The sequence below is a fragment of the Labeo rohita genome, chromosome 1, assembly GCF_022985175.1.
Source record: "Labeo rohita strain BAU-BD-2019 chromosome 1, IGBB_LRoh.1.0, whole genome shotgun sequence".
NCBI classification, from domain to species: Eukaryota; Metazoa; Chordata; class Actinopteri; order Cypriniformes; family Cyprinidae; genus Labeo; species Labeo rohita.
Genome location: NC_066869.1, coordinates 19338162 through 19362589, shown reverse-complemented (window position 1 = coordinate 19362589; position 24428 = coordinate 19338162). Strand labels below are relative to the sequence as shown.

At 37.8% G+C, this 24428-nt stretch overlaps 1 protein-coding gene across 1 annotated transcript in view; it reads right to left on the bottom strand.

The window, feature by feature from the left end:
- Positions 1-24428, bottom strand: part of itsn1 (intersectin 1 (SH3 domain protein)) — a 54493-nt gene that overhangs the window by 14156 nt on the left and 15909 nt on the right. Inside the window, 25 exon segments of the mRNA XM_051108819.1 lie at positions 1132-1323; positions 3362-3485; positions 3788-3909; positions 4506-4551; positions 4710-4876; positions 4972-5054; positions 5503-5708; positions 5880-6051; positions 6163-6488; positions 6929-6943; positions 8046-8167; positions 8286-8497; positions 8589-8698; positions 14196-14335; positions 16628-16715; positions 17037-17177; positions 18599-18748; positions 18832-19094; positions 19879-19988; positions 20869-21006; positions 21307-21370; positions 21724-21833; positions 22186-22264; positions 22350-22538; positions 22868-23028. Of these exon segments, the coding sequence (XP_050964776.1) occupies positions 1132-1323; positions 3362-3485; positions 3788-3909; positions 4506-4551; positions 4710-4876; positions 4972-5054; positions 5503-5708; positions 5880-6051; positions 6163-6488; positions 6929-6943; positions 8046-8167; positions 8286-8497; positions 8589-8698; positions 14196-14335; positions 16628-16715; positions 17037-17177; positions 18599-18748; positions 18832-19094; positions 19879-19988; positions 20869-21006; positions 21307-21370; positions 21724-21833; positions 22186-22264; positions 22350-22538; positions 22868-23028 (3530 nt within the window).

The following is a 24428-nucleotide window of genomic DNA, read 5'->3' as shown; positions in this document are numbered from 1 at the left end:
ATTAGAGCCTTGATGAGTTTGCAATGACACTAGTAAGCACGTCAGTTATGACACATGTTTGATACTGCACCCCGTTACGTCATGACTCATGAATAGTGGGTCATTCTGTGGTGCTATGGTCCAATGAGAAACCCGGGGGGGCGGGGCTTGGAGGAGCGGAAAGCGTGCATTAGTCGGATGAAGCGGTGAAACTTAACACTGAATGGAACCATTCTGATTGGTTGCTTCAAAACAGCTTTTTTTTTTTTTACCTAGAGTCTTTGGGGCGAGATCACAGAAAGCCACAAAAGGACCCACTATCCAGCACTTTGATTAGTGTTTCAATTCATTGCACAAATTCAGTGTGAATGATTAATTTCATGAATTTGTCAAAGAAAAAAGGAAAGAGATCCTTCAAATAATATTAGGCATTCTTGTTTATTTAATCGCTTTAATGCGGAGGAGTCTACGGTTCTGAATATTGAGGTTAACGACTGCTGTAGTATTCGTCTCTTCTGGCCACAAAGCCAGCTGGGGGGGGGGCAGTCACATGATCAATGTTCCATCTCCCATCATCCCGCTGGGCACGGTTTAAGGGATAGTGGGTCGCTTTGAGGACTTTCAAGGCTGAGTGGGATATGGGCAACATAAGAGTCCTAGAAAGAGGAAAACACAGCACATAAGCCAAAAAAAAGGAAAACAAAAAAATCAAAACAAAAAAGGAAAGAAAAGAAAAACCACAATGTGCAAAATCTTTACGAGCTAGGAGAACTAAATGAACTCTGCAAGACACTTTTCACAGGACGCCACAATGACAAGGACACCGGCATGCAGGCAGAGAGAGAAAGAGAGATGAGAGTCTACTCGATGCTCTACGACATGAGGTGAGAGGTTGCTCGGAAACAGGAAGAGGAGGGGCTTCAGTGTGGACGTTGGACGCTCTATAACTCACCACACTGAGAGGACGTGACTAAAACTAATTTTTCAGAAGGTCCTCAAAGATTTGAAAGAAATGACTGTAATGAAAGTGTTTTTGGTGACGCTTTAAGCCAATTGTCTCTTACTTGTTATCTCGAATTTCTTTGAGAAGGATAGAGAGAGGTTCAGTGTGAGTGCATGTGTGTAAAATATAGGAGAACATTCTGGACTCACATTGTTGGCTGGGGTCTGTGTCGGTGGTCAGCTTGACGTAGTTCGATGGGAAAAGGCCGACGGAACCGTTCAGCTCTCCTTTCCACCAATCAGGATCTTCTCTGCTCAGAACATTGATGATTTGGCCCTTCCCAAAAGGCAGCTCGTCATCGTTCTGAGCCGTGTAATCATACATGCCAATCACCTGGCACACTATGGAGGGGAAACACAAAGATAGCTTGTGTTTTATGCAACAATCTTGCACATTTACAACATTTAAATCAACAGAAATGCAATTTCTTTGCTTTCACATTTTCCAACTACTGACAAATTACTTTCAGAATCTCTATTTCAATATTTATTCCTAAATAATATAATTAATGCTGTCAATCACTTAAAAAAATTAACTAATCACACCTAACATTAAAGTTTTTAAATATACTTTTATATTGCAATGATTTCACATTCAATCTTCAAATTAATGCAGAAACAACAAAGACGGAAAAGTATATTTTTAAATATTTCTTTAATTTTTTTTTTTTTTTTAATGACTGAAGGTGCGTATCCCTTTTACCAATATTACTGATGTCTCAGGAAATTGTTCTTTTTCCCCAATATTAAACCTTTGACTACAGCCATTCAACATTACAGTATAATTGACCCTTCGCAAACAGCTTGATTGACAGGCGATCTGACCAATCATAGCGCCAAATCCGCCATTCTGTCCGACAATCAAATCAGACCGGAGAGTAGAATAACTTTAGTAGACTTAAACTTGAAAATTTGTATGTATTGACGTCTTTCCGTGGTTGAAATGAAATACGTTATGATGTTCATTCATGTTTTTTCCGTGCTTTAAGTGAAGAAAACATGATCGGTTCATGTGTCAATTGATCTAATGAGGTAATACAGTGATCTTTCACAATACAATTCAAGAGCCACAAAACGATATTTATTGTTTGAATTTTTTTTTTTTTTTAAATGACAACATTTTAAAGCTGAGACCTTGTTCATACCAGAAGTAACCAGCTCTGTCTTGTCTGTCAGCTTGTTGTCAGTTTCCTCTTTGTTCCGCTATGTATTTTTCACTGCGTGTGAACATGATGTGTAGTGTGAGAGCAGCATTGTTTGTCAGACATAGCAACAGTAACTAAGAAGGGTGGGTTTTTGCGAAGGGTAAATTGAGAGCTATTAATTTTAACATTTAGTAGACTTTAAAAAATAACTTATTTTTCAAGTGAACTTAAAACAATCTTCACCTGTGCCATTCAGCAAATAGAAAATATATAGAAACTGAATAAATGTATCAAACACTAGACACTACATTAAATATAGACGAATTCTTAAAGCTACAAAAGTTATTGATTTCCTCTTTTTTTACTTCATTCTTTAATTAACAGACATCACAGCATCTGGATTATTAGATTATTTGGCTGCTATAACTTTAGGAGCTGCCGCTGCTGAACGTGACATAGATCTGACACGCATGCTCGTAGTTTCATTCGCACTTTAATATGAAATGATACAGGCTAAAGCACACATCAACACACTTGTGTGTGCAATTGAAGCATGCATGCTACAAGAACAGTATAACAGCTGACAGGACAGGAAAATTTGTTTTTACTGACATACGGCCTGACAACATCTCATCTGACTGCAGTTCACTGTTGTTCTAGTGAAGCTCCCTCGTCACCTGTACCTTTCCCACAATTGTTTGACTAGCGCCTGGTGCTGAAGGGAAGCTGGAGTGCGTGCCTGAAAAGTCTCCATTTTTATGTGGTCGTAAAGATGGTCTGTGACTAAATAAACATAACTCTTGTCAAGAAAAAAAAGACAGAAGCAGCAGTTGTGAGTGGGGTGGTCAACCCTAGCTTCACCACTACGTTAAATATTTTCAATCGTCTGCATTAATGCGCTCATTTTAACAGCACTAAATGACATGACATGACATAAAATAACATAATGCATTTACTCCTCAGTACTGGAGTATTTGCTTAGTTATGTGGTAGACTGCCTTTATTTATCACCCATGAGGACATGCAAATACTATGAAAAACACTGCTGATGATGGCGTGTAGGCAGATTACTAATGTACAGGACTGTACAAGCAACCAAACCTGTACTAAATGACAAGAGGCAACATGCTCAAACTTAATATACTTAAATATAGCCTTAAACGTTTTAAGTACAAAAGACAACATTTCATCTGTGCCAAGAGAAACCAGTTTCTGGCACAATAAATTAGCTGTACCTGCATTGGGTGTTGGCAGCTTGGGTGGGTTGGGTTCTGTGGGTGTGGTCTTACTGGTGCTGGGGCTCAATAATTTTACATAATTAGCTGGAAACCAGCCAATCTGACGCTTCTTCCCTCTTGCCTGGAAAAAGCAACAGCAGTGGGCCATTAAAATGAATGTGAAGTAAAAATGTAACGTACAATCTAATTTATGAGAAACAGCTCTTTCTCACTGGTATGACCATATCATATTCCACAAGCACGGACGTCATAAATTAAATTAAGTAAATCTGAGCACAAATAAGCAAATGTGACATCACAGAGCACCAAATACGTGTTGCTTCTATGACTACAGATTATACAGATTAAATGTTTAAGGTTTGTGTTATTGTGGTAAAAAGTGTGGGCGTATTTAATAGCATGTCTCTCATGCATTTTTCAGACCTGAAGTTCTCCTTCCCACCATCCTCCTGGGTTTTTCTTGCGAATGAGAATGAGCTGGCCCGGTGCTAAGGTGAGCTGCTCTGCTCCTGTGGCCGTGTAAGGAGCGATCACCTGAGCAATCTCTGAACACCGAGAAAAAAAAAAAAAGAGAGAAAATGAGGAAAAAAAAAGCAGAAGTACATGGCAGCCCTTTAATAAAATACTTTCATGGTATAATTCAGGTCTCTGAGTTCAGTTATAAAGGCCACAAATCTTCTGCTTAAAACAGTTTTTTAAGCTTAAACTCTCTCACACAACAACAACTAAGGCATTAAGTGACCCTGGACTACAAAACTAGTCATAAGGATATTAAGTAAAGATCATGGTTCCATGAAGATATTTTGTAAATTTCCTACCGTAAATATAATCAAAACTTTTTGATTTTGATTAATATGCATTGCTAAGAACTTCATTTGGACAACTCTAAAGGCGATTTTCTCAATATTTAGATTTTCTTGCACCCTCAGATTCCAGATTTTCAAATAGTTGTATCTCAGCCAAATATTGTCCTATCTGAACAAACCATACATTAATGCAAAGCTTATTTATCAGATGATGCATAAATCTCAGTTTCAAAAAAATCTACCCTTATGACTGGTTTTGTGGTCCAGGGTCACATATTAAAGTCACATGGTACAATTTTATGAGAGAGTTATAGCATGAGGACATCATCACCCACCTGGTTTCTTCCCTAAACTTCCTGTTTTTCCAGCAGATCCCAAACCCTAGTAAAAAAAGAGGAAAGAAAGCTATTGTTATTCCAATTTTTTTGGTTAAAAATATTCCTTATATGACTACAATAACAACTTTTTGCATGCAGCTGTACTTGTGTCAAAAGTATTGTGTTATAAAAAAGTTCATGTTCAACATTTTAAGTTGTTACCTCAGATTCTTTAGGTTTGACATAATTGGACGGGAAGACTCCAGTCTTCCCGCCCACAGTGCCCGTCCACCAATCGCCTTCTTTCTTTGTGACCGTGATGACATCACCTTGCTGAAAGGTCAAGTCGCCCTGCTCACTGCTTTCATATGTATACATGGCCACATACTCTGTTATTAGACAAAATCACACAGACTTTCAGCTACAAAATGATTAAGAAGAGAGGGAGAAACACATGATATAGAGCTGTTGCTGGTAATCTGACCTTCTCCGAGATCGGTGGGTTTGTTTGGAGATGGGCTGGGTCTCTTAACACTGGGAGGGCTGTCCGAAGAGCCGGATTCAATACTGAAACAGAACAACAGAATTCTCAACATTACAGTCCAAATGAAATACCTAATCACTTTTTGGGAAAAAAACAAAAAGGTATTATAATGGAGTCTAGATTTCACTTTCTTTCACAATATCAGACGATTTTGAAGTTCGAGGAGAAAAATAGATGAGAAAATGAGTTTTTCACCCTACCCAACCTTTTTGAACCAAAGCACACACAAAGAACTAGTTGAATGACCTTTCCTATATGATTACGTAATGCGTGAAGACGCGCAATGCAGAGCTAGTGCAAGACGAGCATTTGTGGTTAAAAAATGACTGATCGTTTTGCTAGATAAGACCCTTATTCCTCAACTGGGATCATGTAGAGCCCTTTGAAGCTGCATATGAACTGCAATTTGGACCTTCAACCATATATATATTTAAAAATTGTAATATTAGCCAAAAACACACAGATACACACCTCATAGATTTCCTGACGGGCCCAGAGATGAGTTTGACGTAAGATTTGGGGAACCATCCTCTCTGCCCTTGCACCTCCCCAAACCACCACATATCCTGCTGCTCCAGTACGGTGATCACATCATTCTTGTTAAAGTTCAGGTGATTGTCTTTCTTGGCTCTCCATGGATATAAAGCCTGCGCCTGCAGACCTTCCACCTTTTCACCCTGCAGCAAAATGTTGATTTTTAGGTGAATTATTCCTTTAAAACATATAGGGTTGAGTAATTTTCCATCTATACCGATTTTATTTATTACAAGTAGTACAGAAAGTATAAGAAATATAATGCTAAAAATCATGAGCATGGACAGAAACAGTTTTTGAGAGAGAGTATGTACCTGGCCCAGCACAGGTGAGGGTGAAGAGCCAGAGAGCGTGGCCGGGGTGAAAGCAGAGCGCTGTCTGATCTGCCCCCCACTGGGCACTGACAGGGACGGCTGAGTGGGTTGGGTCGGCCATGCATCCCATCCATCACTGTCTTGCTTCTCCACAGCAGAATTAGTTGGCCATCTGAATGAAAATCAGACAGAATAAAAATGGATGCAGGTTCTGCCTGAACTGGAAAAATTAATCTGTAAATGTCATTGCTAATGAAATTTTTGTAATGGACAAACTACTTACGTAGTGCTGAAATCTGCCCAGTTACTAGATGTTGAGGAAGTGGAGGAGGCGGGGCCCGGAGGAGCAGGGGCAGGGGCTGCGGAGGGTGGGGCTATCGATGCAGACTCCGTGGAAACTGGCTGCATGGGTGTGGCTGTGGTCGATGAAGAAGTAGATGATATATGGGAACCCAATTTTGGGGCGGAACTAGAAGCAGCGCTGGCCCTCAAACTAAGAGGAACTTCAGATTCTGGAATCTTCTCTGCATAATTAGCAGGGAACCAGCCAGTCTTCCCTTTAATCTCTCCTCCTAACCATCCCGGTTCACCTGTCTGAGATTCATCCACCTGAAAAGAGAGGCACAAGAGAAAGCAAATGAGATGCATAAAAACAGAATGCGAAATGACACAAAACAATCATAAATAATTGGGTGATAAAGAATCACAGGGAACCACATTATCTTCACATACATCGGAGAAACACATGAACTGGAAAACACAGAGCACAGTGACTGTATGTGATGACAAAATAAACTAATTTTGTTGATTTAATACAGGAAATGGAATAAATGGTCATGGCATCCCAGAGGCATCATTGACTTCTCTCAGAATGAGCTAATGAGAAACATAGCAAAGCCTCTGAAATCTTACAAAAGACTCAACAACATACAAAGACATGTAGCCACATATTATGAACTCTACAAGGTCTCTTTTAGCTCAGTGATAGATAAACAAAATAGAGAACAACAAAGGCAAACTATAAGGTTAAGCAGAAAACCTCGACTTACCCACTCTCCCTTCACCTTCAGGCAGAGTGAGCAAAGGGAGGACAGAGGCAGGGTCAAAGGTCAGTAAATCTACACACTAACAGCACACATATATTCTCTCACATAAAGCAAAGACAATCACACTGTCAGGGTGCAATTAAGCCTGTCCCGGCCCAGACGTACTGTGTACAGTATATCAGCTTACATTAAATGCAATATATTTCTTTCTAAAGCTACTTCTTGCAATGTCTATTCAGTGTTTTTCTCATTTAACACAATAATGATGACTATTCATGTGCGATTAATTAATCGACACATCATGTAATTAACCTAGTTTAAAACTTTTATAGCAGCCCTAATCAGAAAATGAAAGCACACACTATAGGGCTGAAACTATTTATCAAACAGCAAAAAACTGAGCAATTACATGCAAAATAACTAATTAAAACAAAACAAAACAAAATAAATGTAGTTTACTATTACTATCTTAAATCTATATATACTACCATTTGAAAGTTTGGGTTGGTAAGATTTTTAATTGTTTCTGAAAGTAGTAATTTACACACACCAATCAATATCATCAAATATTATTACAATTTAAATGAACTGTTTTCTATTTTAATAATTTTTAAAGTCATTTACACACAGCAAGACTGCATTTATTTGATTAAAACATACAATAAAGACAGCAATATTGTCAAATATTAATACAATTTAAATGAACTGTTTTCTGTTTTAATTTTTTTTTTTTTACATAAATTGCACATAGCAAGACTGCATTTATTTTATTAAAATACAGTAAAGACAGCAACATTGTCAAATATTACAATTTAAATAAACCGTTTTCCATTTTAATATTTTTAATGTAATTTGCACACACCAAGACTGCATTAATTGATTAAAATACAGTAAAGACAGCAATATTGTCAAATATTACAATTTAAATGAACTGTTTTTTTCCAATTTAATATAGGCTATACATATTTTTATGCAATTTATTCCTGTGATGGCATAGCTGAAATTTCAGCATCATTACTCCAGTCTTCAGTGTCACATGATTCTTCAGAAATCATTCTAATATGCTGATTTGCTGCTCAAGAAACATTTATTATTTATTAAGATGTTAAAAATGGCTTACCATCACTATGTCTCCAGGATGGATGGTGATCTCATCATGACTGCGGGCCTCAAAGGGATACAGCGCTCTATAGTAGACCACCTTTACCTTCTCTTGGTTAAAACCAGTCACTGGAATCTTATCTATAGCACAAACACACAAGTTATATAGATTCATGCAATTTAGTGTGAGCTTAACATGTCTCAAAAAAACCACAACAAACAAAAAGAAGCTGCGAAAACAATCCAATTCATGTCTCACCTGCCATAGACCAGGGTGACTGAGTCTGTAGTTTTCCCGATTGCGGATGTTGTGTGAAGAGTTTGGAGAGGTTATCTTGTACATCCGCTCTGCTGTGGTTCTCATCTTCACTCACTTGGCTTATCCAAGCCTGGGACGCAGGAGGAGTGGGAGCTTTACCCAGCCCATCATCTCGCCATGCGGGAGACACGCCATCTTCTGTCCCTGACAATCTGAAGAAAAGCGAGGGACAAAATGAATGCCTGTTAAGAAAGTCAAATTATTTATTTTCCAAACAGAACAGCCACGAAGTGCATAAAATACCTAGGCTCCTGTAATTCCGTTGACTTCCTGTCATGCGATGGCTGGGTGATATCAGCCTCCAGCTCCTTTTGTTTCTGCCTCTGTTGTTTGTTGTGGATTTCTCTCAGCTCCTGCAATGCATGATGGGATATTGGAGGACAGGTAAGGGGGAGTACAGGGGGCAACGGGGCTCTGTTTGCGCTCTCTCTCACACTCAGACTCTTTTCACAGCTGTGCCCTGCAAGTGCTGTCTGGACAATCTGTTCGAAGTCTCAGTCACATAGTTTCTATTTATTTCTATACTGGAATTTTATTTCTAAATCTGTTTCTAAAAATTCTACCATCTATTCCAGACTATTTGATACTCTATGCTATCTCTAAATGTTTTCAGTATTTAAAATAGAAATTGCAAAAACATAGTACACGGCATATACACTTTGTATGCTTGAATGATGCATGTAACCATTTGTAATGTTCATAAATGGCAAATGAATCAATGCATCAACTGACTACAAACAGATTGACATTATTATTATATTAAATACTGTATGCATAAATCATACACTTGCATGGTACAAACTGCATAGCGATTGCGTTCATGACGGCAGGCTGCAATGCCTGCTGGGTAACGTCACATGAACCACAGAAGTCACAAGAGAGGAAACATGGAAATCTCAAGAAAAGCGGACTGTGTTTCAGCAGACCAATGGAAGCACTGCTGCTTAAGTAATGCCAGATCATTTCACCAATAAGCAAGCTCTTTGGGAAACACCATCAGGATATAATAGAGTCGTCATGTTATTTATTCAATTATATATAATTTTTTTAATATTAAATTATGTATCTAGTGATAGCATATACTTACTACTGAGAGTATGTTTCTCTGATTGAAGCTACATTTTTGTTAAATGCTGAATGTCACATAAGCACAATTTACACATTGATTATACAAAGAAAGGTCACTGCAAGCGGTTTGGTAATAGACAGGCTCTAGAAAGACAGAGAGAGTTAGCCACTCAAGTGTAAAAAAAACACACATATACACACCAAACCAGTGTAAAAGGGTGTGAGTGTTTAGATTTCATGAACTAGACATGCACTTTTTAATGCATTTGTACATCCACACACTGAAAATCTGAGATTTGCATCTGTAAACAAGTTCACTGACAATTATTTTGCTGAGAAAGTTTGTATAGCATTTTTTTGATCATTGATCTTGACCAATGTAACTAAACGACATGAATCTAGAAAATTGCTTACTAACTAAATGCTAAAACCCTAGGTGATAGAAGGAAAGACAGATCACTGCAGTACAATTTCTCAAATTTCGGGTAAAGGAGTTTACAGCTAGTTACTCTTTTAAAAATTCCAGTAAATAAAGTCTGGAAATTGTTCAAAAAAACTTTTCTTCTGAAGTGACTAGAATGTAAATGTAAAATGATGTTAAAAATTCTGTAAAGTATGCTAAGATATTTCAAATAATATATACACAACCAGTCAAACGTTTTTGAACCGTAAGATTTGTAACATTTTGTAAAGAAATCTCTTCTGCTCACCAAGCCTGCATTTACATGTATTTGACGTACAGCAAAAACAGTAAAATCTTGAAATATTTTTCCTATTTAAAATGACTGTTTTCTATTTAATTATGTTTTAAAATGTAATTTATTCCTGTGATTTCAAAGATGAATTTTTAGTATCATTACTCCAGTCACATGATCCTTCAGAAATCATTCTAATATTCTGATTTGCTGCTCAAAAAACACTTATTATTATGTTAAAAATAGCTGAGTAGAATTTTTTCAGGTTTCTTTGATGAATATAAAGTTCAGAAGAACAGCATTTATCTGAAATAGAAATCTTCTAACACATTATAAATGTCTTTATCATCACTTTTGATTAATTTAAAGCATCTTTGCTAAACAAAAGTATTAATTTCTATAATTTTTTTTTTCAAATAATTAAAAAAAAGATATACTCACTCCAAGCTTTTGAATGGAATAGTGTACAAAAGCCTTTTATTTTAGATAAATGCTGATCTTTGGATTTTTTTATTTTTCAAATGATCCTGAAAAAAAATGTACTCAACTGTTTTAAATATTGATAATAATAATAATAATAATAATAATAATAACAGATGTTTCTTGAACAGCAAATCAGCATATTAGAATGATTTCTGATGGATCATGTGACACTAAAGACTGGAGTGATGATGCTAAAAAAAATAAATTACACTTTAAAATATATTCAAATAGAATTTGAATATTTAGAATATTTTAAATAGTTAAAATATTTCACAGCTTTACTGTTTTTGCTGTACTTTGGATTAAATAAATGCAGGCTTGGTGAGCAGAAGAGATTTCTTAAAAAAATAAATAAATAAACAAACATTAAAATCTTTCTGTTCAAAAACACTGGTAGTGTATATATAAAGATGTCCAGGTTCATGCTTAAGATTTTGGATTTAACTGACACACATCCTGAAAAAAAAAAAAGAAAAAAAGAAAAACTTTGCGCATTAATTATGCTGCACAAAAAAAGCATATAGCTTTCTACCGATACGTGAAGGTTTAGAATAGCTACAACGCTGCCTTTGATGGGCTTCTCAAAGGGAGCTGGAGGAGGTGCAGTGAGACACACGAGCAGGGGACATGGTGTAGGGTGAAATCAAAGGTCTGGGGGGGAGAGGGAGGGATGACCTGGAAGTAGAAGTGTATATGCTTCAAACAGGCCAGCAGTGCTGCGAGACAGTCCAACAGCACCTCGTCCACAGAGCTCCCTGACTGCAAGAGACACAGAGCCACCCATACAGTGACAGGTCAAAGGTCACACCACCATCATCATCGTCATCATCATAATTGCTGTTTGCACTCTGTTCTGATGTGTACTCATATCTACACAATGCAGAGCCTCTTAAATTTATTCATTTTAAGTATAGAGCGAGAAACAAATGGACCAGACATCTGAACCAAAGCAGAGCAGTGAAGCTTTTGCTCTGTTAATTAGTGCGAGCAACAATCTCCAAAATTATTATTTCAGGAATTATTCATCAGGGCTCAACAATAAAAATGGACCCATGTCGCAAGGGCACTCACTCATGTACGACAGCTAGAGAACCTAGAGATTACGGTTTATAAAGTTTTAAATATAGATATTGTTCTTACACAAACGCATCGATTTGCTAAGGAAGGCCTTTATTAACCCCTCTGAGCTATGCGGAGCACTTTTTATGATGGATGGATGCACTTTATCAGACTTCAAATTCTCAACAGCCATTCACTGCCATTATAAAGCTTGAAAGAACCAGAACATTTTTAAAATTTAACTCCGATTGTATTCGTCTGAAAGAAGAAAATCATATACACCTAGGATGGCTTGAGGGTGAGTAAATCTTGGTAATTTTCATTTTTGTGTAAAACATCCCTTTAAAATGATCTTTCTGACAGTAGCAAGTAAAAATCTGAGTAGAAAAAAAAAGTCTTTATTGTAGAGCCCTGTTGATGGCTTAGTAAAGGGAAGTAGTCAAGACAAGACACAACTGGAAGTGTGCTACTAACTCCCCTCATACAGGGCAACAGAGAGCACAGTGCTGTGAGTAGAGGGTAATAGTTTGGTGGTAGTTTTCTGGGGGTTAATAGCATTACCAGGTTGTCTACCTGTAACCCCCTCTGCTCCTCAATAAGTAGCTCCGATTGCAGGTTCTCCATCCTAGCAGCGTGGGTCTGATAGAACAGTCCCAAGGACTGTACCACCATGAAGGGTAAAGCGGGGTGAAGCACGGTCAAGCCAGAACAAAGAGGGCCAGCCAAGCCGTATAAACACGGTGGAGGGAGAGGAGTTGAGAGGGAGTCAGCCAGGATGAACGGAGGATGAGGAAGACGAAGGGCGGGGTGACAGAGTGAGCAGCAGGCAGATACAGTGAGAGAGGAACAAAAGATTGTGTGATGCTGTGAAAACGCAACTTTATCACACACTCCCTTTCTCTTATTGTGACTGAAGGCATATTAATGCAAAATTCACAATGTTCTGTTGGTTTCATCATATACACTGGGTGGAAGGTCAGTCATGTCTCAAAATGCACTCTCTCTTACTTCCTCTTTCATTCACACAAACACAGAGGGTCCAAAATGAACATTTTGCCCTATCTGTTAATGGTGAGCAGGGCTCTACAATTACTTTTCTTTTTAGAAGCACTTGTGCTTCTAATTAAATAAAAATTAGGAGCACAGTCAAAATTTTAGGAGCATCTTCTAATCAATAATTTAAAAAATCTGATCAAAAATTAGCCTTCCTATTACAAGGTGATATTCGACTCCTTTTTACCTTTGTAATGGCATTTTTCTAACTTTTTTAAAACTATGTAATCTTCTGTCAAATTTTTAAAAAATAAGCTTTTTAAAATTTCTAATTAAAACAACAGAATAAGAACAAGTAGAATAAGTTACCAATCAAATGAAATCAGTATTAACAAAATTAATTTGTACTACAGAGGTGGAAAAGAAGGACAAAAAAAGTGGCTTGTATGTGTATTTTCATGTTTAATGAAACAAAAATTCATGTTGAGATTAATGTTTTAAATATAACATTTTGAATACAGAAATATTAAATGATTTAAATAACTGAAAAGACACTTTAAAAATGAAACTAAATCTGCCAGAAAGTGACGGCAAGTCACTGATTTAATTACAGAATCATTCATTCATTTGATTCGTTCAAACGGCTGATTCATTCAGGAATAAAGCAAGTGACTGTCTTTATGAATGGGAAACTGAATAATTGACTCACTAGATTTGTTTAAAAACGCACATTCATTCATCAACGAAACACCGCTGTTTGAATGGAGATGCGCAGCAGCTCAGTTCTGACTTGTTTCAGACTATTTTTGATGACGAAATAGAGCAAAATCAGGCACTAGTGCTATAGTCAGACAATGTAAGTCACTAAATATTAACTTCTTTATTTAACTGTTGTTTTAAAAATAAATAGTTCTCATTTACAAACTCCCTTAAAAATCATTAAAAGCTGTCACTCATCAGTTTATCGCGATCTCATAAAGTTCCATTATAATCAACGAAGCTCTCTACACTGCACAATGAATCTCTTATTTGCACTCTCTCTCTGCATTTTGTTTATGAAAGGATTCGTGAGACATGTCTGAGAAACATTACTCAACGTTGCACAACATGTAGAAACCTTTGAAGCTCCCCTCAGCGCAAACACAAATATGCTGATCAGGTCAGTCGCACTGGTGCTCCTAAATATTTTTTCATAGTCACACGCAGTAGTTTTCAGTCGCAAATGTGAATACATCGCACTGTAGAGCCCTGGTGAGTGACTTAATGGCCACATTTTTTTCTTACTGGCCATAAAACAGCTATATATGATAAACTGCCCACTGTAAGTATTTCAAAGATAGGTCAAATGTGTTTTGTGAATTTTATTTATTCACCAAAGCCAATTTTTACTTAAATCTTGCACGAATGTTAATTTTGCACCCTGTACTCACACAATGCAAACATAAAAGTACAAAAAATGCCAAGTTACTTAAAAATAACACTACTGAGGACCAAATGATCTGTGTGTGTGTGTATGTGTGTGTGTGTTTTAGGTCTTTCAGGGCTGTAGTACCTTCAGCTGTGTGTTGAAGGCGTCTATCTCCAAAAGTTTGGAGCGTGTCTCTTTCTCCACAGCGTCCAGCTGTTCTCTCAGCTGCTGTTTGGTGGATTCCTTCATTTCAATGGCCCTCTGAAGACTGGACAGAGAGTCTCCTACAAAGCAGAAATTATCAGACAACATTAAAGAGCTTTTCTGAGAGATTAACATCCATGAACCATTCTACTAAAAATGTATTTTCACTCTTTTTATCTTTTATCTTATCTTTTTTATCTTTATCTTTTATCTTTTTCACTCTTTAAATCATTAATATGTTTAATAAAACTGCACTTGAAGCAACAGTTCAATGACCAACCAAATAGAAATACTGTTCAAACAATGCAATCTGATCATATACACTACCAGTAAAAGGTTTTTGAACAGTAAGCTTTTTAATGTTTTTTAAAGAAGTCTCTTTTGCTCACCGTGCCTGCATTTATTTATTTATTAAGTACAGCAAAGACAGTAAAATTCTGAAACATTTTTACTATTTAAAATAACTGTTTTCTATGTGAATATATTGTAAAAAGTAATTTATTCTTGTGATTTCAAAGTTGAATTTTTAGCATCATTACTCCAGCCTAACATTCTAAAACATTACATTAAAAATAGCTGAGTAGAATTTTTCAGGTTTATTTAATGAATAGAAAGCACAGAAGGACAGCATTTATCTGAAATTGAAATACTTCATAACATTATCAGTTTCTTTATCATCACTTTTGACCAATTTAAAGAATCCTTGCTAAATAAAAGTATTAATTTTTGTGTAAAAATGTACTCAACTGTTTTAAATATTGATAATAATAATAAATGTTTCTTGAACAGCAAATCAGCATATTACAGGGCTCGAAATTGCGACCGTTTTGGTCGCATATGCTCCCGGAATGTAATATGCGCGACCTCAAAATATATTTGGAAGCATATGTGCGAGTGCGAGTAACGCTCGCTTGCTGTTGTGGTGTGACTTGTTTTCTTTTCTTTCTCATTTTGCTAAGTACAGCACAATATATGACTGCTGTGAGCTGATACAGTGAGCCGTTATATCCAAATCTAAACTTCATCTTTACATTTTTAGCTTTAATGCAGATTTTCGATATTAGCCGTCAGTCACTCATATTGCCCTCCGCTGGAACTCGGAACCGTTTGTTTTTTGCTTCAAACGTTTTCTTTCAACCAATCTCTGTTCTGGATTTGCACTGCATTGCAATTAGGGGTGTGCGATATGACCATTTTTGATTCTTGACGATTAAAATATCCCTACAATCTGCTGTTATTGAAGAAATAAAGTAGGCCTATCGCGCTAAAGCGCACATTCTATCAGTTGTGTATAAAAAAGGCTTTCAGAATCAGCCCATTTGTTTGTAAAGCATCAGAAATCAAAATCGGCCATGAATAATCAAGATCAGTGCATTACTAAAAAGTGTGTGGTAAAGAAATCAGGATCAGGTTCGACTAGTGAAGCTATTAATCATCAGGATGTTGCTGGCTGTTCCTCTCAAATGGCAGTTGTGATGCTCCTTAATATTCATTGGGTGCGCCTAGATTTTATTTGGTGCTCTTACCTTTATGAATTTGGGAGCACCAGTGCTACCAAGAAAAAAAGTTAATTTCGAGCCCTGATATTAGAATGATTTCTGAAGGATTATGTGACACTGCAAATTCAGCTTTGATCACAGAAATAAATTACATTTGAAAAAATATTAAAATAGAAAACAGTTATTTTACATAGTAAAAATATTTCGAAAGTTTACTGTTTTTGCTGTACTTTGGATCAAATAAATGCAGGCTTGGTGAGCAGAAGAGACTTCTTTCAAAACATTAAAAATCTTACTCTTAAAAAACTTTTGACTGGTAATGTAGTTCATCACTATTTTGATGCCACTGCAACCTAAGGTGTTGTTTTTGTGTTCAATCAGGTCAACTGTCGTTTGTAAAATTGTTCCTGCAGTACTAGATGTGACCAGTCAGCAACTCCTTTTACAGATTACAGTGATTACAGATTACTGTTTGTATAAGTGTAACAAATGCTTTACGTGGGCGCGTTGAGGGCGAGAATTCTGAACACACCTTGATTTGATTGACCTGAACTTTAACCGGTTTGCAAAACAAAGACATTTTGGGCTGATCATCACTTTTAATCCTAGTTATTTTATAGAAACTAAACAGAGAAAAACACTAAACGGATACTTAAATGTGTCACAGAGGCAGAAAAGATACGAAGTATGCTTAAGTTAAGATGAATTCGCTGGTAAACATTAAAGTTCAGAGTCTGGATTACACTTTCCCTCAAATCAAATTCCAATGTGAAACAGATTCAGATTAGCACTAAAATGTCTAGTCTAGTGTGATAGTGTCTAACCAAAAAAACTGCCCTGGATATTTAAAGCAGTTGAGGAAAATGTTCTTACTGTGCAGACTGTTTTGCTGAACCTGCTTCAGCTGGTCATTCAGACACTGTTTATCAGGAATCAACCGACTCAACCACTGCTGAGACTCCTGATGGAGGCAAAACAGAAAGTGAAGACATGAAATATTCTGATTACTTTGAAACGCTTATGTACAGAGCAACTTAAAACTGATATATTAGTGTATATACAGATAAACAAGATATGTATAGTCTAAAGCACTTGTCTCTGTTCATTAGGGGTTTAAACTTCCTCTTTTCTTCTACACACTCAAAAAATGCTCCAAACTGTAGAGGAGAGACTAATTCAAATGATGCGAATGCTGAAAGGAAACTGATGATGCTTCTGTATGAGGCGAGTGAGAACAAAGAAGACAAGAGATGAGGAAGGAGAAAAGGGAAGAAGTGCACACCTGCAGCTGCTGTTGCAGGCTGGTGATCTCAGCGATGCGTAGCTCTCGCGTCTTATTGGTGCTCTCGATCTCGTGCCTCTGCGCCGAGAGACGGAAACGAATGTCCTGCAGTTTACCTTCCAACTGTGACTTCTTATCATTCTAGAGAAGAGGCAAGAACAACAACAGACGTCAAACTATTAAACTCCGCACCAGATTAACTTTGGTTTAATATGCACATGGGGCCACTCAAACAGATTACAATTCAGTTTGGTGCAGCTGACAGTGCAGAAATCACGAAAGGCAGCTTTAAAATTAGTCTACATGTCTTTTTAACTGCCTTATTAATGTAATTATATCTGATGTATGACCAAGCTTATATATTTAAAACTAGTAAGGCAAGACACTATAGGAATTTTAGAGATTTTGGTTGATTTGTCTTTTTATAAAGTGCTGCTTCAGATTATACATTTGCATGTGTACATTTCAATTGCAATACATATTTTAAAGAAGTTCACTTCCAGAACAAAAATTTACAGATAATTTACTCACCCCCTTGTCATCTAAGATGTTCATGTCTTTCTTTCTTCAGTCGATAAGAAATTATGTTTCTCGAGGAAAACATTTCAGGAATTCTCTCTATATAGTGAACTTCTATGGTGCCCCAAATTTGAACTTCCAAAATGCAGTTTAAATGCAGCTTTCAATGCCTCTAAAGATCCCAGCCGTGGAAGAAGGGTCTTATCTAGCGAAATGAGCGGTCATTTTCGAAACAAACTGACAATTTATATACTGTTTAACCTCAATCGCTTATCTTGTCTACTTCTGCGTGAACTGTTTTCTTCCAGTTCAAGACAGTTAGGGTACGTCGAAAAAAACCCATCTCGTTTTCCTCTCTAACTTCAATATCATTGTGTTTACAAACTAAACATGCAAAGGAGATCAAACGCCCTTCCCACAAAAAAAAAACAAAAAAACAAAAAAACGGTAAAACGGTGATGTAGGGCAAGTTTGAAGTTGAAGAAAAGGAAAATGTTTTCAACATATCCTAACTGTCATAAACCGGTTCACACAGAGCTAGAAAATGACGAGCATTTAAGGTTAAAAAGCATATAAATTGTATTTTGTTTTTAGAAAATAACCAAGATAAGACCCTTCTGTCTTGGCTGGGATTGTTTAGAGCTTTGAAGCTGCATTTAAACTGCATTTTGGAAGTTCAAACTTGGAGGCACCATTAAAGTCCACTATATGGAGAGAAACATAATAATCCTCAAGAAACATAATTCCTTATCGACCGAAGAAAGTAAGCCATGAACATCTTGGACGACAAGGGGGGTGAGTAAATTATCTGTAAATTTTTGTTCGGGAAGTGAACTTCTCCTTTAATGATGTTTTGTCAAAATGAGTTTTTCCTAATGCACCGAGACAGAAATCTTTATTTTAGTAGCTGGAAATGTATGCAAATTAGTGCATATATAAGATAAACTTTTAATACAAAAGTGCATCTATTAGTGAATATTTTACACCCTGTGTACCTCGAGTGCCTTGCCTTAAAACATTAAAGTGTAGAGAAGTGCACGTACCAGAGCTTCCAATTCAAACTCGAGTGTTTTCTTGCGTGCTTTGAGCAGGACGATGTTCTCCTGCTCTCTGTTTCTCTGGGTGAGCAGTTCCTGTCTGCGCGTCCTCTCCCACTCTAACTGCCGCTGACGCTCCAGCTCCCGCTTGGCAGCCTTCACACACAACACACTCAAAAGTTTACAGATGATGCTGATAGTGTTTAACATGCACTGAACTCTTGAATTTTTTAAGTCACCTCTCTTCTCTCGATCTCCTTGCGTCTCTCCTCCTCCCTCTGTCGCTCCAGCTCTCTCTGTCGCTCCAGTTGTTTGTCCAGCTCCTGCTGTCTGCGTCTCTCCTGCTCTAGTCGTTCTCTCTCCTTCCTCTCTTGCTCCTCTTTCTCCAGGGCCGCAAGGCGCTCCTGCTCTTTCCTCTGCTGCTCCAGCAGCGCCTGTCGACGTTTCTCCAGCTCCAGGTTTCCACGCTCAAAGTTCTCCCGTTTCTTATCTTCGAATGTGACTGGGGGGATATACGGAACAATTGTAAGTCAGATACACTTGACCACACTAACAGCCATATGTAAATACACACAAACAATGACTGTATTGAGTTCACTGAAACCAGTTTCAGAGGTTGTCGGACTACATTCAATAAAAATGTTAATGCTGATGCATTTTTGTTAACCATAAACAACTATGCAATATGTAAAAGATTGCACTACACATAAAATATCAACTGTCATTTTGTGATCTGGTCAATTAAAAGAACAAGATCTCACAAATAATTCCACTGAACTACACCTGTATCTCTTTTTTTTTATCCCCAGACCTTCAGTAACATTTCGCTCAGGATGTTTACTTTTGAGAGGGGAGCTTTAAAACTTCTTTTAGCCATTTTCTTCACTTCTACTGTCTATTAGCATTACATACAGTGGGTATGTTTCTTAAGTATATGAAAGTAAGCCAAAATGAGGGAAAGCACTTTGATGCCATTAATGTTTATAAAAATCAGTAAATGGTGGAACATTGACAATTAATGTAGCCTTTATGGTAATATCTAAGTGGTGTTTTTCATTTCGTATGGGTAAGTGGTATTATATTGCAAATTGCACTGCAAGATGTAAATGCAGGGTAAAGAGCTAAATCCAGTTAAAGATTATCCAGATGCAAAATGCATTAACGCCAGGTGCAAAGTGTGCCTTTTGCTTGTCTATGCTTGTCATCTGAAACCACAAATATTTTAATCTGTGAGTGAGATGAATTTCATTTATAAAACTGATTAGGATTTACTCTTGTCCTCTTACCTGGAAGTTTCTTCTCAGGCTCTTTTTCCTCCTCCTCAGGCTCATCCTGAGACCGCAAGTCTGTCGAGTGCATACTGGTGACAGACACTCCACTACCAGAACGCATTCTCCTACACAAACAGGAAAGAATAAAGTCTTATAAATGCAACCAATTACATTGTTAGAATAACAGTTCTGACTGTAACTTTTAACTAAATTGACAGATAAGTCTAAGTCATAGGGATGTAATGATATCAAAATCCATGTAGCGAAAATGAAATCCACAATACAATATTTATTGCGATATTTAAAAAGACAAATGAAAACTTAAAAAAAGAGGAAATTTTGTAAATGTTTTATGCCTTTAGTTGGACAGGACAGTCTAGAGTAGACAGGAAAGCATTGGGTGAAGAGAGAGGGGAGTGGGATCGGCAAAACACCATGAGCCAGGATTCAAACTCGGGTCACCGTGAGCGCAATTGCACTGTCTGTCGGCGCACTGACCGTGAGGCTATTGCCGCGGACAAAAATTTTGCACATTTTGAAGTTTAATTCTTCTAGCTATTGCACCTTGAGAGTTCAAAATTAAGAGCTCCAACCAATAAAAAAAAGCCCCAAAAAAGGTCAGTGAATTGACTTTTACCTGAACTTTAAAGGGGACTTTTTTTGTAATATTTTGTGTCAGCGGATCCCTAATACATCTGCATACAGACGGATCCACTGACAGACGCGGCCTTCAAACGCTCCCGTTGTGCTTATGTGTTAGCGCTCAGTGAGGAGTGTGAAGCGCTTATCATTGTAGCCAATCACAGTCATGTCTGTTGAGCACGTGAACACTATGGCCAATCAGCGATGTTTAAAAATCGGCTCAACAGCGCTCAAATGTGAGCGGAAAATGGACGTTTTTAAAATCTCAGAACCGAAAGTACCGAACCTGGTACCGTTCGACAGCCCTAATAAATACACCCAAAAAGTTTTGTGAAAATGTGTCATCAGTGGGTGCTGTCTCACCTGAATGTCGGAGGTATGAGGTCAGGGGGCAGTAAAGGGGGAAGAGGCAGACCAGACATGGCCATGTCAATTAAGTGCATGGCCAGAATAAACTCTTCTGCTGTCAACTTTCCGTCCTGGTCTATATCTGACAGGTTCCTGTATAGATAAACAAGTGGTTGTTACATGGAGTCAGGACAGCTATTTATCTTGCCTTTCCACATGACACCAGATCACTAAAGATCCAACGTTAACACCAAGTGTAAACAAGACCGTAGGCAATACAAAAATCCCAAAACAGCAGGTTAAAAGAAATCAAAACAATAGTCAGATGAACTCATAACAATAACCAGATACCAATCCTCATGTTTAGGCTGATACAAATCTCAGAACTACGAGATTTGTTTGAGTTTAAATACGAGACAGAGAGACAATTAGAAAAACGTGTTGGATCCGCACCAGATGGTGGCCAGCTGGGTCTGCGGTAGACTGGACTGCATTAGAATAGTTCTGGCTTGTGGACCTAAAGCAGAAAAGAAGGAAAAAGAGAGGGAGGGAGGAAACAGAAGTGAATATGTTGAGTCAGCAACCTCTGTTTCCTCTAAACTGTACTGAGTAACCACTGTCACTCATCACGAGAGCTTTGAGTTCTGCAAACTCATCGAATTAAAAACTATATTATTACAAGGAAACTGAAATGCATTTGAAAATACAAAACTATAATAACCATTTTAAAACATACAGCTATGTAGCATTTCAATTAGATATTAAACCTAGATGTGGGTGAGGCTACGCAGAGCTGAACAACAAAGCAAAATAAGTATTTCACTGCCTGATTTTTGTTATATATCATGCTTTGTGTGACGGACACCATACCTGTGAGATAGCCACTCATCATTTTGTCATGGCTGTTGAAGAGTTGGCGGTACTTGAGCCGAGAGGACTGAGGCACGGCCCAGTCAGTGGGCGGAGGAGCAGCCGGAGCACTAAAGAGACAACGTGTGTGTTAAACTGGCTACATTATGCTCATTTACAAGTCCATAATTTTATCTTTGGTGCCTGCTAGTATACATTTACATGATTCATAATTAAAACACACAATTTTCCTAAACTGAACCCTGCTTAAGCACCCTCTGGCTGAAACACATTCCTTTTTGACGCAGCTAAATGATGGAAACAATGGTAGGACTACAAACAAGGCATTACATTAAAGTGTTTTAAAGTGCTGTTTAAATGCACAAAAAGCTATATTACGCACTAAAGGAAAGGTAAATACATAACAGGTGTTTTTTAAACATCTATAAAATTTTGGTGAATACAGTGTCTGTGTTTGTGTACCTGGGCACCTCTACAGACTGGCCCTTCTGTAGCTTGATGCTGGAACGATTGAACGAAGAGGTTTTGTTGAGTGCAGCAGCTGAGAAACAGAGACAAACACCCATAAATTAAGTAAAGAAACTGTATAAGCTGGTCTGGGTAGTGTGAGCGTGTGTTTATATTACCTGGATGTGAGAATCCACTCATGGGTTGTATCATAGCGGGTGCTCCGTTAGCAAGAGATGGTACAGCTGGGGTCACTGATGCTACCAGTGGTGGAGACACACCTACTCCCGGCACTCCTGGAGGCAGAGGTGGCAGGGGCATGGGCGGCACTGCTGGCAGGCCCGGCATTGCCCCCATACTGGGCATCCCTGAAGAACACAATCAAAGAAATGTATTAATTCATTTCATTCATCAAACTTGTTTTATATAAATAAATGATTGGACAAATAAGGTCTAAGATAGGGGTGTCAAACTCTCAGCCCTGCAGAGTTTTGTTCCAACCTTGCTCCAACACACATACTATGCAGTTTTCAATTAAGCCTGAAGGACTTGATTGGTTGGATCAGGTGTGTTTAATTAGGGTTGCGGCCCTCCAGGACCAGAGTTTGACACCCCTGGTCTAAGACTTTGGACTAAGACTTTATCTGTGTCCCGATACATAACGTCATTCAAGCCATCAGAATGAGAGCGTTCTTACCAAAAGGCGGTTGTGGGGGTATGGAGAGGGGTGGCTGCTTCATGGAGGGGGGCAGTGAAGGAGGAAGGGGGTGACCCTGCAGCTTCAATTTAATCAGCTTCATTGCGATGGAAAATTCATGCATGTCCATCTTCCCATCGTTGTTCATGTCGGCAAGAGCCCTGCAAAACAGAGTATCTTTTTTAGTGACAGACAACTTGTTAACTTCATCATTAGTTTCGTTCGGAACTTGCAACCTGCTACACAATCAGTTTTCATAGACACAGTAGCCTGCACAATTTAAAATAAAAAAATAACCTTTTTTTAACATTAAAATGAATCTAAAGTAATTGGTTACCGAAGGTTTAAGTTTTATGGTTAATTTATGGTTTTAGGAAGCAAAAACAATGAACTGCCACATAATTTAAAGTGAAAAGAAGTAAAAGGACATTCCCAGAAGCCTCTGTGTGCCATCAAACATAATTATGTACTTTTGTTATCCGTAATGAACATTAAAGGAAACTTTTAATGCAAAAATCACTTTTATAAGATGTGTGGCCTCAGTGTGTGCAAAAAAACAGTCTTTAATGATAAAAATCCACCCAGTCATTTTTTATAATCCCATTAAATCATAAACAGTCTCTCTGAACACACATTAGGGAGAAATCCCACCCATTTGTGACAATCTCTGTCCTATTAGCATAGAAACAGCCCTGACTGAGAAGCAGCAGTCCGCCATTACTGTTTTTTGCTGTAGCTACTGGAAACATACAATGTCAGGGCCAAAGAGGCATTAGAGGTGTTGTGTTTTGGGATGCATCAATGAACATAGGAGTCTCCATAGACTCCCTCCATCTGAGCTGCTGCTTATTTTGCACAGTACAATCAGAGGACTGAATTCTAAACAGAGCGCATTTTCTGTAAAAGTAACAGGCTTGTACTAATAGTAGAACACCGATACTAAGGCTACGTTTACAGTGAGTTTTCGTTTCAAAACGCACAACTTTTGCTACGGTTACGCCTGTCGTTCACACTACTCTGGCATTTTCAGCCTTCAAAAACGAAGACTTTTGAAAATGCTGGAGACCCCGTTTTAGTTTTGAAAACTAAAACTTGCATTTCAGTGTAAATGGACCAAAGCGGAGACTTTTGAAAACGAACGCATGGCTTCCCACATTGCCTGTCCTTGACAACCATGTAAAAAAATAACACCATGCTCACTGCTGTACCCATAGATATGTATAGGTAGATTCCCCATTCAACCGCTCCAAGCATGTAGACGAGTCCACCATCTAAATAATAGGGTATCTACCTATACATATCTATGGTTGTACCTGCATGAATGGTCATGTGACATGCGTTTTCAGTCGTGTAGTGTGGATGGAGATCGTTTTTAAAATGCAGTGAAAACGTCAGTTTCGACGCGGATCGTTTTCAATTTTAAAATGCTGTTTTAAAACGAAAATGCACTAGTGTAAACAGGGCCTGAGAGTTTCTGACATTTTCAGTTCGTGAGATTTTCCTGTTTTGTTTTTGGCGGTATGCTGGAGCATGAGCTCTTGAAGCTCCGCCCTCTTCTGAA